This window comes from Lipotes vexillifer, unplaced genomic scaffold, assembly GCF_000442215.2.
Source record: "Lipotes vexillifer unplaced genomic scaffold, Lipotes_vexillifer_v1.1 scaffold1049, whole genome shotgun sequence".
Classification (NCBI taxonomy): domain Eukaryota; kingdom Metazoa; phylum Chordata; class Mammalia; order Artiodactyla; family Lipotidae; genus Lipotes; species Lipotes vexillifer.
In genome coordinates this window covers 306,355-319,709 of record NW_006799027.1, presented here as the reverse complement: position 1 = coordinate 319,709, position 13,355 = coordinate 306,355, and the positions used below count along the sequence as shown (strand labels likewise).

The following is a 13,355-nucleotide window of genomic DNA, read 5'->3' as shown; positions in this document are numbered from 1 at the left end:
AGCAAGCGTGGGGCAAACCACACAGACCTGTCTAGTCAATGAAGCAGCAGAGATAAAAGGAATTACTGCATAAATGCCAACTTGTGAGGCTTTTATGAGTACAGAGATGGGGTTCTTTCCAGCTGCCCTCAGTTGACTATGAAAAGTCCCTTAGGATTTTGAAGGTAACGCTGTCTTCATCCTCCTTCTTTGTCTTGTCTTAACATGCAAAGCATCTCCCAGTGTCTAGAGAAACAAACAATTCCTCTGTGTAGCTCCATAGTTTTGCAAAGGGACAGTGATGCTAGCCGGCTAGTGATTTTACTCCTGGAATCAGCAGATGCAGCAGAGGAAATTCAGTTAGTACAATAATTCACATACACTAGAGCTTCATTCATTCAGTGTCAGCTTTATTTTCTTCTTGATATACAGAAAGCTGGCACAATTTTAACTGATGAGGTAATGTCATTTTTAATTTAGAGAGCCTTAAGCTATCCACTTTAACTCTTGATAGCATCTTTGCAGTTGTCTCGTGAGACTTTACGTAAACATAAGTCATGTGTCCTGGACAGTTTGAAAAGGATTGCTGAGGATGACATTGGTCATCATGAAGATTTCCCACACTTTGATCTCTTTTAAATCGCCAGATACAGTTTATGTTACTGCCATATTTTAGCCATTCCTGAAATTAATATATCCCAGGACTTTTGAACCGAGTTAAACACAGAAATAATGTTTTGCAATGAATGGATTGTAATGTCTTCACGTCAGTTCTAGAAGAAGTATGGAAGACAAATCAGATTATCTGGCTCTTAGGTGACTTGGCAACTAAAACGAAAAGGAAGAACAAGACACTAAGAAACAGATAATGCCGAACAACAAAAAGTCTTCCTGTTTTCCTGGGGGAATGCTAGTTTATTGGAGATGGATTTCCACCTTTTAGTGAAAGAAATGGTCCAGACACATGCATTATCTCAGTGCAATCTTTAGGGTAATATTTTATTGCTACTTCCTTCATCATTTGTCTGCTTAGTGTATTATTAAGCCTGAATTTTAAAAAATCATATCACTTTGATGATTTCAGGTGTGTCATATTTCCATTTCAAATGACAATATTCCTTTAAAGGTAATAAGGCTGGTAGTAAATAAAGTTACTTTCCATTTTTAAATAAACTTTTTTCTTTGAAGAGATTATGTTCTGCAATTCAAGTTGTAGTTTGGGGAGAAGATGATCTGTGTTTTGACCACAGTGGATACTGAGAGAGTTGTTTTTTTTTTTTTTTTTCCTAAGAAGCCTGGAGCTTAGTGGAATTGAGTTAAATAGTAAAGAATCTGTTTATTATTCTGTGGCCATATGTTTAGAGGGTCGCTCACAGAAATCAAAGTATTATTTATGGAGAGCTCCAGCCAAGGAGACATTTTGAATTCCTAAAAGAACTTCACAGTTTGAAAAGAATGCATAGCATTATGTATTGACAACCCCCCCAACCCCAGACAAAGGAACACAATTTAATAAAAGAGAATTGTGCTCATGAGATTTTCCTTTTTCTTGTTAATTGGTTACTTTAACTGACATTGTCTGCAAGTATAATGGACACCATTATTCTTAATAGTTCTGTGTTGCCAGATGATGTATATGGACATGATGTAGTCCATTTTAATTATTTCATTTTGCTAGACTTCTTTCCCTCTCCATGAAATCCAGCAGTGAATGCAGATAGCGGTTTTGCTCCTGACAGATGGTGGTGGAGAATGCTGGTTTCTAAATTACTGAAATTAAAAGGACTTTTCTCGTTAACCTGATGTTTTCTTCCATCTTTGTGTCTTAGGTATGACTATGTGGAAGTCATCGATGGAGAAAATGAAAATGGGCGTTTATGGGGAAAGTTCTGTGGAAAGATTGCCCCTTCTCCTGTCGTGTCTTCAGGGCCATTTCTCTTTATCAAGTTTGTCTCTGATTATGAGACACACGGGGCGGGATTTTCCATACGTTATGAAATTTTCAAGAGAGGTGAGTAACTTACAGGAGAACAAGTGTGACTAAGTGGTCATTAACATTGCTTGAGCTCGCAGGAGACAAAGTGAAAAGAGAGACAAGGAGTAATGTTTTTAAACTTTTGGTAAAAAGTCATATATTCCCATTACAAAGATGTTGGAAAATACTTTAAACAGAGGAAAATTACCCAGTGTATGGGGGAAGCATGTTTAAAAAAACTTTAAAAATGTATTTTAAGCATCACAATTTCATCGTTCTAATATGCTGACCAGTGTTTATAAGGTATATACTCTGTAAAACTCCTTTAAGAACATTTATTCTTTTTTTTTTTAAATAAATTTCTGGCCTCTCACTGTTGTGGCCTCTCCTGTTGCGGAGCACAGGCTCTGGATGCGCAGGCTCGGCGGCCATGGCTCACGGGCCCAGCCGCTCCGCGGCATGTGGGATCCTCCCGGACCGGGGCACGAACCTGTGTCCCCTGCATCGGCAGGCGGACTCTCAACCACTGTGCCACCAGGGAAGCCCAAGAACATTTATTCTTATCTTTCCTATTCAAAAATAAGTTTGATCTATTCTTGAAGTTTCATTTCTTTAGTTCAAAATGCATGAGTCCCTCTTACCTTAAAGTCATGTACATCTTCCGTTTTTTTTTTTTTTTAACACCTCATTTAAGTTTATTCTTTTTTTTAACCTCTTTACTGGGGTATAATTGCTTTACAATGTTGTGTTCGTTTCTGCTGTGTAACAAAGTGAATCAGTTATATGTATACATATATCCCCATATCCCCTCCCTCTTGCCTCTTCGCTTTATTTGATTGCAAAATTCAAAACTGGTATTTCCCAGGAAAAGCAAAGCACTAGTCCACTAGCCTTAGAGTTTCTAAAGCTATTGGAGGAAGAAGAGGCTTTCTATTGATGGAGGCATGGTTGGGGAAAGAACTTCCTGGAAGAAGCAAAATAGTAATGCTTTAAATGGCATTCCCCTTCCAAATTAATTATCACTTGCCCTCTGCAGAATGATCACTTACTAATCTTCTGTCACAATGGTATATATTGGGATGGGATAGAATCTGAGAATGTATAGTCTCCCAGCTTTGAGGAATTAAACACACATATCAATTGATAAAAATTGTAGCTTTATCTGGATGTCACTGTTTTTCACAGCAGCCTGTAGGTTCCTGCTGTGTGCTCAATTCAGCTTTCCCTTTTAAGTGGACATTAATGTGTGGGAGACCTTCCAGGGACAGAGGCTCAAGATTTAAATGTATTGTCCTGGAATATAGGAAAAAGAGCTTTATTTAATAGAAAAAAAGCGAGCCACACCAAATACAAAAGCCTAAGATCCTCTGGGTCGGTGGCCACCGAGAATAACAAAAAAGAGAGTTTTAAGTGTTTCTGGGAGCATTGGCACAACTTCTTTAAATTTCAAAGGAATCTGGTACTGTCCCATATAAATATGGATAGATGGAGAGAACTTTCTTCAGAAATTCATCTGGGCACATGCTCAGAAAACCTTTAGTATAAATAACAGCAGACATAGGACCTCAGTGTGTTCACATGATTACATATGGACATATTTCCTTGTGTTGAGAGCTGTTTGACCTATCTAAATCCATGTATGTGTATGTACACACATGCACAAACACACGCATTTGCTTGCTGACCTGCATGTGACAGCATCAAAGAAAGAAAGTGTCAGAAAAGGAGGCAAGAATAACTTTTCATTGTCAGTGTTTCTCAAAGATCTGAAGATGGTGGATGGAGAAAGAGTGAGATCCTTCCTAAGTCATTAACAGTTCTTCAGCTTCCTTCCAGTTGAACTCATCCCCACACTTCTGTTAGTCTCAGATGCACCGTGATTTCCGCCCTTTTTTCCCCTCAATGCCGTCCTTGAGACTTGAAGCCTGATTTTCTTCTTTCTCTTCTCGCCTCCCTACATCCAATATGGCTGGCAGTTCTTTTGGATTTTTGTCCAAAAATCTTGTAGAGTCATGGCTTCAGAAATCTTGAATCACCTTGCTGTACACCTGAACCTGTTATAATCTTGTAAATCAACTATACCTCAATTAAAAAGAGAGTCACAGCTTCCTTTCCACGTCCACTGCCATTGGCCAGACAAGCCTGCCTTGTGGTTAATCCCCATGTTATCGTATCCTAGCACAGCTTCTCAAATAGTCATCAAACTACTGTCCCCAAAACACCTATAGCAGGTGTCTGTCACCTGTCGGGTCAAGTCCTCCAAGGTCAAGCTCAAGCCTTGACATCAGCTGCTCCCAAGCTTCCCAGCTTCACTCTTACAAACCCACAACCTGGCTTCCTGCCCCAGGTTGGTGTGCTGAGTGAGATGCAGCAGACCTGCATGTGAATTTTGATTTGGCTACTGACCATCTGTGTGAATGTTCAGAGCTTTGGATTCCTCATCTGAAAAATGGATGACAGTATCTAGCACAGGCTCTTTGTGAAGATCAGCTGAAATGAAAACATGTAGCCAGTGCCTGTCCCAGAAGATGCATCCAATGCACACTAGCTGTTACAATGATTATAGATAAAGGGGGTGCTTTATCCAGATTTCACAGCCCTCCCTCTCTTCTGGTTTAAGCCTTTTAACCTCCATGGAAACCAGGCTCTAAGCTTATTCCTCTTCATTTTGTACCCAGCTTGTCCCTTATAGACACACACACATATATACACATATACAAACTGTATGTATATATATACACACACACACAACTATGTTTCACTAACCAAATGTTTTTCCTAAGTAATCCCAAATTTCTTCATGTGTGTATGTATCATTTCCCAGCTAAATTGGTACCACCTAAAAAATGCAAAGAAAACATCTTTCTCAGTCATTGCACATATTGTAGTCCTTATAGATACTCCATAAAAATCATGAACTAGGAGAAATATGTTCACGAACACATAGACAGGTTCACGGACGTTCTTTCCTCTAAAGCCATTTAATGATGTTATAGAATCTCCATTCTTTTGAAAACATAGCATTTCTTCCAGGCTGCAGCAATTTCAGGTTTCCTCAAAACACATAAATTAGACTAATCATAGTTGAACCACTACATTAATTTTTCACTTGTTGACCTTGAGGTTTTCTGACAGTAGATTACAGGGCCATTTCTGCATCCCTGGGGCTGCATTTCTAGAGGACCACCTTTGCCTGACAGTGGTGGCCAGTCCTTACCTCTTCCCCATGCCTCCTGGAGCCCCCTGGACACCCTAGTCCTCTCCTTGGGTACCACATTCCCCTTCTGCAGGTCTCTTCCCAGATGCTAAAACCTTGCGCTACCAGCCCTAAAATGATTTCCATTCACTGGAAGAAATTTCTCTAGGAAACCCCAGCCTGCACACCTCCCACTCTGCCCCTGTCCTTCCCTGGGTCTGGGTCATCCAGGCCCAGATGCTGGAAGAAGCCGTATCCATTTCCTGTGGGTCTCAGTGAGGGAGGGGGCAGCATTTATTGAGAGCGGGATTGGTCACTTCATACATTATTTGACTAAAAGTCTGTACATTTAATAATAATTCCAAAGAGAATATTTTAGCTCTTATCATTATCCATCCTTATGGTCCTTAACAACGAAATGTGGGATGCCTATGGCTACACAGGATGCTCTCAGTCTTACAAGTAGCAGGGAAAGCATGGTGTCACTGGCTGCCAATGCTGTGTGTGCCCCCCCTCACCCCAGTAGCTCACTCACTCCTGGGCACACCACCTGCTTGCCCTTAGTCCTGTTTACGGCTTGTGTATTCACCATGGGATCCCTCAACCCACTCCCACCATCATCGTTTTTGGGGAAGTGCTCACTCAACTGTGGCAAACTTACACAACAGGGATTAAGGAACCGAGTAAAACAAATTTTGATGTATAATGGAGGAAGTAGGAAATTACAGAAGGTTTGAGTTTGAAAGGAATTTTTTTCAAATCCTAAAGCCCACCTCCCATTTGTGATGCACAGAATCTGAGGACCAGGAAGGTTAAGAGGCCATGGAGGCTACACAGCAGGTCAGTGATAAAGGCAGGACTAGAGCTCAGAGTTCCTGGTGAGCCATCCAGCCATCTTCCGCTTCCCCATGGAATGTCCCCAGCCTTTGTCAAAATACGTTAGAAAACCTGGGCTAGCTTCTAAAGGGATCTGGGGCTTCCCTGGTGGCGCAGTGGTTGAGAGTCTGCCTTCCGATGCAGGGGACACGGGTTCATGGCCCGGTCTGGGAAGATCCCACATGCCGCAGAGCGGCTGGGCCCGTGAGCCATGGCCGCTGAGCCTGCGCGTCTGAAGCCTGTGCTCCGCAACAGGAGAGGCTGTGGCAGTGAGAGGCCCGCATACCAAAAAATAATAATAATAATAAAATAAAATAAAGGGATCTGGCATGACAAGGATATACAGTGAAGGCATGGGAATTTATTTGATTTTGAAATTATGCCCTTAATGCCTGTCATTTTTTTTCCTCTCATTAAATCTTAACCTAACCTGGGTAATTTTATTTTTTAAAGAAGGAGAAAATATTGGAACCTGCATTAAACTCTCCTGTTTGCTTTGACAACCAACTCCCCAGGGAGGAGGCTGGAGGTCTCCAGGGTCACTGTTCCTACATCTTGGAAATCAAATTCTAAAGGGTTCCCAATTACCTGCATATAAATGCCTTTGTCAATTAATGACAAATTGGCCTAGTCATCTCAGAAGCCGCCAAATAGCTTAGAAGCATATTATAAATTAGACGCACATTTCACAATCTCTTTACCTGAAATTGACATGGCAAAATGCCACATGGTAATAACTTTTTAACCAGAATCAAATACATAAGCATTCGAGGCCATCATCCTAAAGGGTGAGCCCCATCGTAGAAGGCTTGGGAAGGTATTCAAGTCAGAACTCCACCGACCAGGTTTATTGTGCCGTCTACTAGGTAGTCTTCGTCTCCAGGGCCATGGCTGTCTAATACGTGCATGGGGAGAAAGCGATTGATTTGTTTTTTCAACAGGCTGCCAGATGCGCTGAGGAGATTCAGCTTACTAGCCCTCGCCACTAAAAATAGAGATCTGCTAGTTAAATTTAATGTGTATTAATGCCTAATATGTTGCCTTTAGTACTTGGCACTTTGGAAGAATATTTAGTTAAGAACAAGCCCAGCAAGCCTCCTTATTTAGGGTTGAATCCTTACACTTCCTCGCAGGGTCCCCATCGGTCTGGGAAGAGAATTGTTGAACTGGACATCCCCACATTGGATCCTGAGATTCAAAAGGGTCAGGTCATCTCTATTTCCCAGGGAGCCCTAAGAGCTCTTTGACTATCAGGGCAGCAGTGGTGGTGATTAGGGGCAGAAGCTGATGGGCTGATGTCCCTGTCCATGTAGATGGGCGGTTTTCAATTGTGTGGTGAATAGCACCCTATTCAGTGCTGATTCCATGAACTGAAATTGTGGTTATTCATGTAGTCATAAGGATGACTTGCAATATATGTAATTTAAATTACAGATCACTGTAATTTGTTGTCGTGATAACACTGAACCGTCATTTAAATTACACATTATAAACATATACATTAACACATACACATATATTAACATTTTAGAATGACCTCCTGTACTGTATCTGATACTTTGGAGAAGGTTAGGATGTCAACATTGGTATCAGGTGACTTGTAGCCACAGGACCTGCATCCCAGTTTACCATGCCCCCACCAACACCCACAGTTTACTGGCACACCTGTGTCAACACCGTTCCAAATGAGTCACTCACCCTGCGTACATGTACGAATTACCTTTCACATTTGGTTTGTCAAAGAGGCAGAGGTCACATCTGGTAGAGTTACTGAGTCACTGGTGTAGGAATCTGAAACCCAAACTCCCTCCACTGAATTCTCTCCCTCGCCTTTGTAAATGTTCTATTTCACCAGTAAAGGGCTGTCAGCCTCAAGATTTAAAGATTTAAGCTTGAAGGGGCTGTAATTATTTCTCTAGGGCTCTGTCGAGATTTCTGTAGCTTACTCATTCAATGTTCCCACATGATTTTGTATTTGTCATTTTTTTTTTCTCTGCAACAGCAGAAGTTTTAAAATTGTTCCACACAAATGGAAAACTAAGGTGAATACAATAAATCTGAACTTGACTTTCCATACCTATCCCCACTGCGAAAAGGCTGAGTAAGGAGTGATTAGGGCCGTGATTATAATGGTGGGCTTTTATTAGAAAGATAAACCGTCTTTGCCCAGGTTATTTCTTGGTAAGGTCATTTAAATGGAATTTTCACTTTGCTCCTTTTTTCTTTTACTTATAGGTCCTGAATGTTCCCAGAACTACACAACACCTAGTGGGGTGATAAAATCCCCAGGATTCCCTGAAAAATATCCCAACAGCCTAGAATGCACCTATATTATCTTTGCACCAAAGATGTTGGAGATTATCCTGGAATTTGAAAGCTTTGACCTGGAGGCTGACTCAAATCCTCCTGGGGGGATGTTTTGCCGCTATGACCGGCTAGAAATCTGGGATGGATTCCCTGATGGTAAGAATGGCAGGAAGCACCCCAAAAGGGAAGGATCTGGGGGAAGGGTCCTGGGATCCTTTTACAAGCATCATGACACATGCATCACTTTAAAAAGTAGCTCAAAAGGAGGAGGCAAAACAAAGCAAAACAGTAACTTTATGCAGAGCCATGACTGAAATATTTGAGCCCCAAAAGACTTGGTAATTTTCTAATCTAATGCCTTCATTTTATAGATGAGGAAACGGAGGCCATAAAAGTCTATGCAAGGTCTCATAACTATTTTGCTGACAAAATTGGGACCAATCCATGGTTTTCCTGACTTAAGTATTTTGCTCATTTCATTGACTTGCGTATAGGTCATTAGTTCATTAACTCATCAGAGGGGGAGCTCTTAAGACATCAGTTAAATCAAACCATTCATTTTGTAAATGCAGAGACTAAGGGCCAGAGAGGTTAAGTACCTGCTAAAATTTTAACAGTGAAATACGCGTCTATTATGCTACCAAAACATTTAGAAATTTAGGAAAGGAAGGAGAACATTTGGACATTCCTCATTTAGATGGATTCCTTGTCTGCTCTCTAGGGAATTTTTATCTTTGGGGATTCCAATCGCCTCAGTACATCCTCGGTACACCTTGTTCCTATCATCTGAATTCATTGTCCATTCAAAAAATATATTTATTGAGCACCTGCCATGGACCAGGCACTGTTCTAGCCTCTTGGCAAACAAAGCAAAGATGGCCGCCCTGTTTAGATTCTACCAGGGGGAATGAGGTAATAAACAGGGCACATTACAGACAAATGAGGTATGTGTATGGAATGTTAGAAGATGAGAAGTGCTATAAACAAACAGAAAAAGAAGAAAAAGGAGAGTAAAGGCATGAGAAGAACTAAGGTTAGGGGGGGAGGGATGGGGGGAATTTTTAAATAGGGCAGTCAGGTCAGACCTTATTAAGAAAGTGAGAGAGATTTGAAGGAGGTGGGGGAGGTAGCCGTGTGGCCATGAAAGTTCTCCATTTCAACTCTTGTGAACTAGAAGGTGAATGGCAAAAATACACACCCAAGTTCTGAGCAGAGGGAGATAATATCAAATAATTTGTTGCAGCTGCATTGCTTGTCTTGTGTTTAGTCTGGTTTAATAGTAAGATTTCTCTGGAGAACACACTCTGCACAGATCAGAAAGGGTGGCTTGGAAGTTCTCACAAATCATGCAATTAGAGCTTTGGAGCCATCTATGAAATAGATATTATTATCAAGATGGAGGAAAGAATATTTAAGTAAACTGTAAAAGAAGAGCTAGTATAATGTGAAAGTAATTGCCTTTGTCTTTGAAATGAGATGAAAATGATCAGTGTAATTCAGTTTAGGTATGTTCCTCAATAGTTAAAAACACTGGAGAAAATCTGGGTTTAGAGAAAGCTTATGTTGTCATTGGAGCACATGGCTGAGTTATCATTACTTTAGCCTCTTCTTTGCTTTTTTACCATATAAATAGGGTTATGATGATCTTATCGGAACTCCTTCATTAAGTAGTGAGATTTGCCCAAACAGAGCACTGATTGATTTCCAAGTATTCAATCCGATAATTAGGAAAACAGTATTATAATAGTATTGTAATAATAGTTGGAACATTTAATAATGGGTTTATTTGCTCACAATCCAAATTTGCAACCTTCCTTTCTAGAACTTATATTTAAATTGACATCTGAAAAGAAGGTCCAATCAACCAACTTATGTAGAAAGGAGCACATTATTATTAGTGTCAGGGGTTTTCCAAAGTAGTAATTTCCTGGCTCTAGAAAATCACGGAGTTGAAGCGAAGAACACTTAACAATACAGGTTGTCAGCCTTGCAGTTCACCCATGTTTTAAACTATGCTGTGTTTGACTTATTCCCAGAGAAAACTGGCTTTGGAATATGAAAAATGTGATCATGTATTTGTTAGTATTTATCTGGTCTCGTCCAGCGTACAACAGCATCACAGCTCATTCTTTTTTAGGCAGAATGAAAGACTGTGTCCTCCTGGGTTTTTTATCAGTGGCACTAGGAACATTTTTGTCATGTAGTTCAACACATAGTGTTCCTTGCCAGCAAAATCGCGTTTAGTCTTTGATAGCCTTTCCAGAAACAACAACCAGAAGGTGCTGAAGGCTTGTAACCATCAAGTGATTTTATGTTGCATTTTATCATAAGCAGTGAATTAGACGACTGAGTAATTGAAAGTGACCCATTGATTCAGACTGACTTTGAAGAGAAGCAGTTTACTCCAAAACTTGAGATCCAAGGCATGCACGTGGCAAACCCCACTCCTCCAGCTAGCACTCTCTTTGAAGCAACATAGATTCCCAACTAGTGGCTCTGGAGTCATTGGTGGAAGTTTACATATGGTTTGAGAGCCATGAGCTAAGCATGCCTGCAAATGCTTGTGCTGAATTATGGAACCAAACATGAATGCCTAGCTCACAAAACCTGGGTGCAGATGAAGCCAGCTGTCCATCCAGGCTGGGGAAATAGTTGGAACTGAGGCTGTGACCTACGCTCCCCAAATTATCAGTGATTTTAGGAATAAGCATCATGAAAGCTGGATTGAGTTCTGTTTGGTTTTTATTTACTTTCATATTAAAATTAACCTTCTAAAATATAAATATAAAATATCAATAATATCAACCTTCCAAAATATAAGTGACATAAATGTTGCAAATTCTTTTCTCTGGAGAAAAGTTGCGAAATCCAGATATTCTCCGCCAAAAGGTTTATGCTAAGAAAAGTAGATGTAGCCTATCTTGTACCTTTTCAAAATGATCCCCTTTCTTGTTTATTTATTCAAAATACCTCATGTTAAAAGTACCTCCTTATAGTAGATTGTTGCCTTTTTTCCTCATAAAAAAGTGGCAGAAAGCCAAATTGTCTGATTCTGAGGTAGGGTTATAATTAATGGAGGGATTAGTGGGAAAATACAAAGAATGGGGTTTTGCCATTTCCTGTTGCAGGTGTATCTTTCAAACAGCACAAATCCTGTGTTGCCTTCACACCTGAGAAGCTATGGTCATCGCAGGCCTGCTCTCCCCCAAGAGAGAGCTTAGTACCTGTTGCTTACATTCTCCAATCGTTCTATTTTTGAATCATACTTCTGTTTTTGTGACAGTTTGAATTCATCTCCTAGGCCTTTGGCTCCACAATAACCGGAAGTAGGGAACCCAAGAGCTGTGGTCATGTAAATCCACAAATGAGCACATACACAAGACAGATGAGGGTCTTGCAGCCGCTCTGGCTCAGATCAATATTGCATTAGCTTGCTAGGCTAAGGTCTCGCTGTTGTTCAGGAAAATTCAATACTTCTTTGTATTATAGTCGAAAAAGGCTTTCACTCTCCTATCTTGAGGGCTCCTAAAGAGAGTTGCATGCTGCTTGCTGTCCCGGGGCAATGTTCCAAAGGACAGAAGGCAGATTTACCCGGCGTGTCTTCAACATTATAAACCAGTGAGTCATGGAGACTCTCTAAATTCTGAGTCTGCACTAGACAAGTTCTCTTCTGTTTGCTCTTTCAAAGAGACTCCACCTCCCGCCCTCCCCAGAGGAACTGGTGACAGTAGAGGGGAGGGGAGGGAAGGCAGCCTGAGCGCGGGGTGGTGAGGGCGTGACTGCAGCTTTCCTTGTGTGCTTGTATTCTCGGTAAGGTCAGTGGCTGTGGCGGTCTGAGAAAGACCCCCAGGAGTAAGGCTGTAAAAGTTTGCCCACAGACTCAAGAAAAAGAAAGTTATGAAACCACAATAATGGAATTTAAATGAGGGAAAAGACTGAGGGAGGATGAATAGACTCTAAGCCTCCCATTAAGAATACAGACCAGAAATGGGATTCTTTTTTCGGAAAGGAAAGACCTGAGTTTATGACTCCAGCAAGATATTTTCATGCATATGTTGCTGGCAACTTTGCGCTCTTAGGGGAAGGGGAAAGTGTTGAATTGGTGATAGGGCCACATTCAGAATGAAGAAAACTTGGCGAAGAGCTAGTACTTGTTGTGGGAGAATCTGTGGCCAGGATTAAAGCCAGAGAGAAACAAAAAGCGGTGAGAGTTTCATCTGAGATGCTGTCTTCTGCCAACTGGGAAACCTGATATCATGACCTTTCCCCTCATTCTGCAGAGCCACTGTCCAGGACCACGTGGTGCCCTATGTATCCGTCCTCCTAATGGGCAGACACCTTGTCCTCTTCGTAATAAAGCAGTTGACACACACAAACATTTGGGTGCTAGAGAGTGAGGGGTGACAGTAGAGAGAGAAATCGGTCACATCCATTACTTTGAGCACGTGGAGAAGTTATCAGCTATTCAAACTCATCATTTTGCGCTAACTCAAATAGTAAACCACTTTAGCTTAGTTTCTTTCTTTTCTTTCCTTTTATTTTTTAGAGAGGGTTGGCTAAGAACTGAAAACCTGTTAGCCCAGGATCCAAGCACTCTAAAAAGCAGGGCGCTCAGATAGCCACCTGCCAGGAACTCAGCTAGCATGTGGGGCTCCAGGGAGGCCAGTTGGCGTGGGGTTCACTTTCTCGATCACGCGTGAAGCTTCACCCAGCTCTCAGCAGCCGCCTTCTGCATCCAGGCAGCACACACCGGCCTGGGAACCCCACCCCTCTGCCGAAGGCCCATCCCTCCAGAGAAGGGTCCACCTACTGTGCCTCCTTGAACACAGCAATAACTCTTAGTTGAAAGGCACAGAACCATGGATTTCTTGGAGGGGAAAATGGTCCACACCAGATTGTCCTTCAAAGCCCAAACCATCTGGTATGTTTTTACCATATGTGCAATAAAAAAAAAATCTAGAGAAGGGGATTTTTTTTTTTTTTTTTTTTTTTTTTTTTTTGTTTCTTTTGTGGACGGGGGAA

At 41.3% G+C, this 13,355-nt stretch overlaps 1 protein-coding gene across 5 annotated transcripts in view; it reads left to right on the top strand.

The window, feature by feature from the left end:
• The window catches only part of NRP1 (neuropilin 1), a 140,324-nt gene that overhangs the window by 52,862 nt on the left and 74,107 nt on the right, over positions 1 to 13,355 (top strand). For all 5 annotated transcript variants that reach the window (XM_007471322.1, XM_007471323.1, XM_007471324.1 and 2 more), the window contains exons 3-4: positions 1,809 to 1,990; positions 8,262 to 8,489. In XM_007471322.1, the coding sequence (XP_007471384.1) occupies positions 1,809 to 1,990; positions 8,262 to 8,489 (410 nt within the window). The remainder of the gene's footprint in view (positions 1 to 1,808; positions 1,991 to 8,261; positions 8,490 to 13,355) is intronic.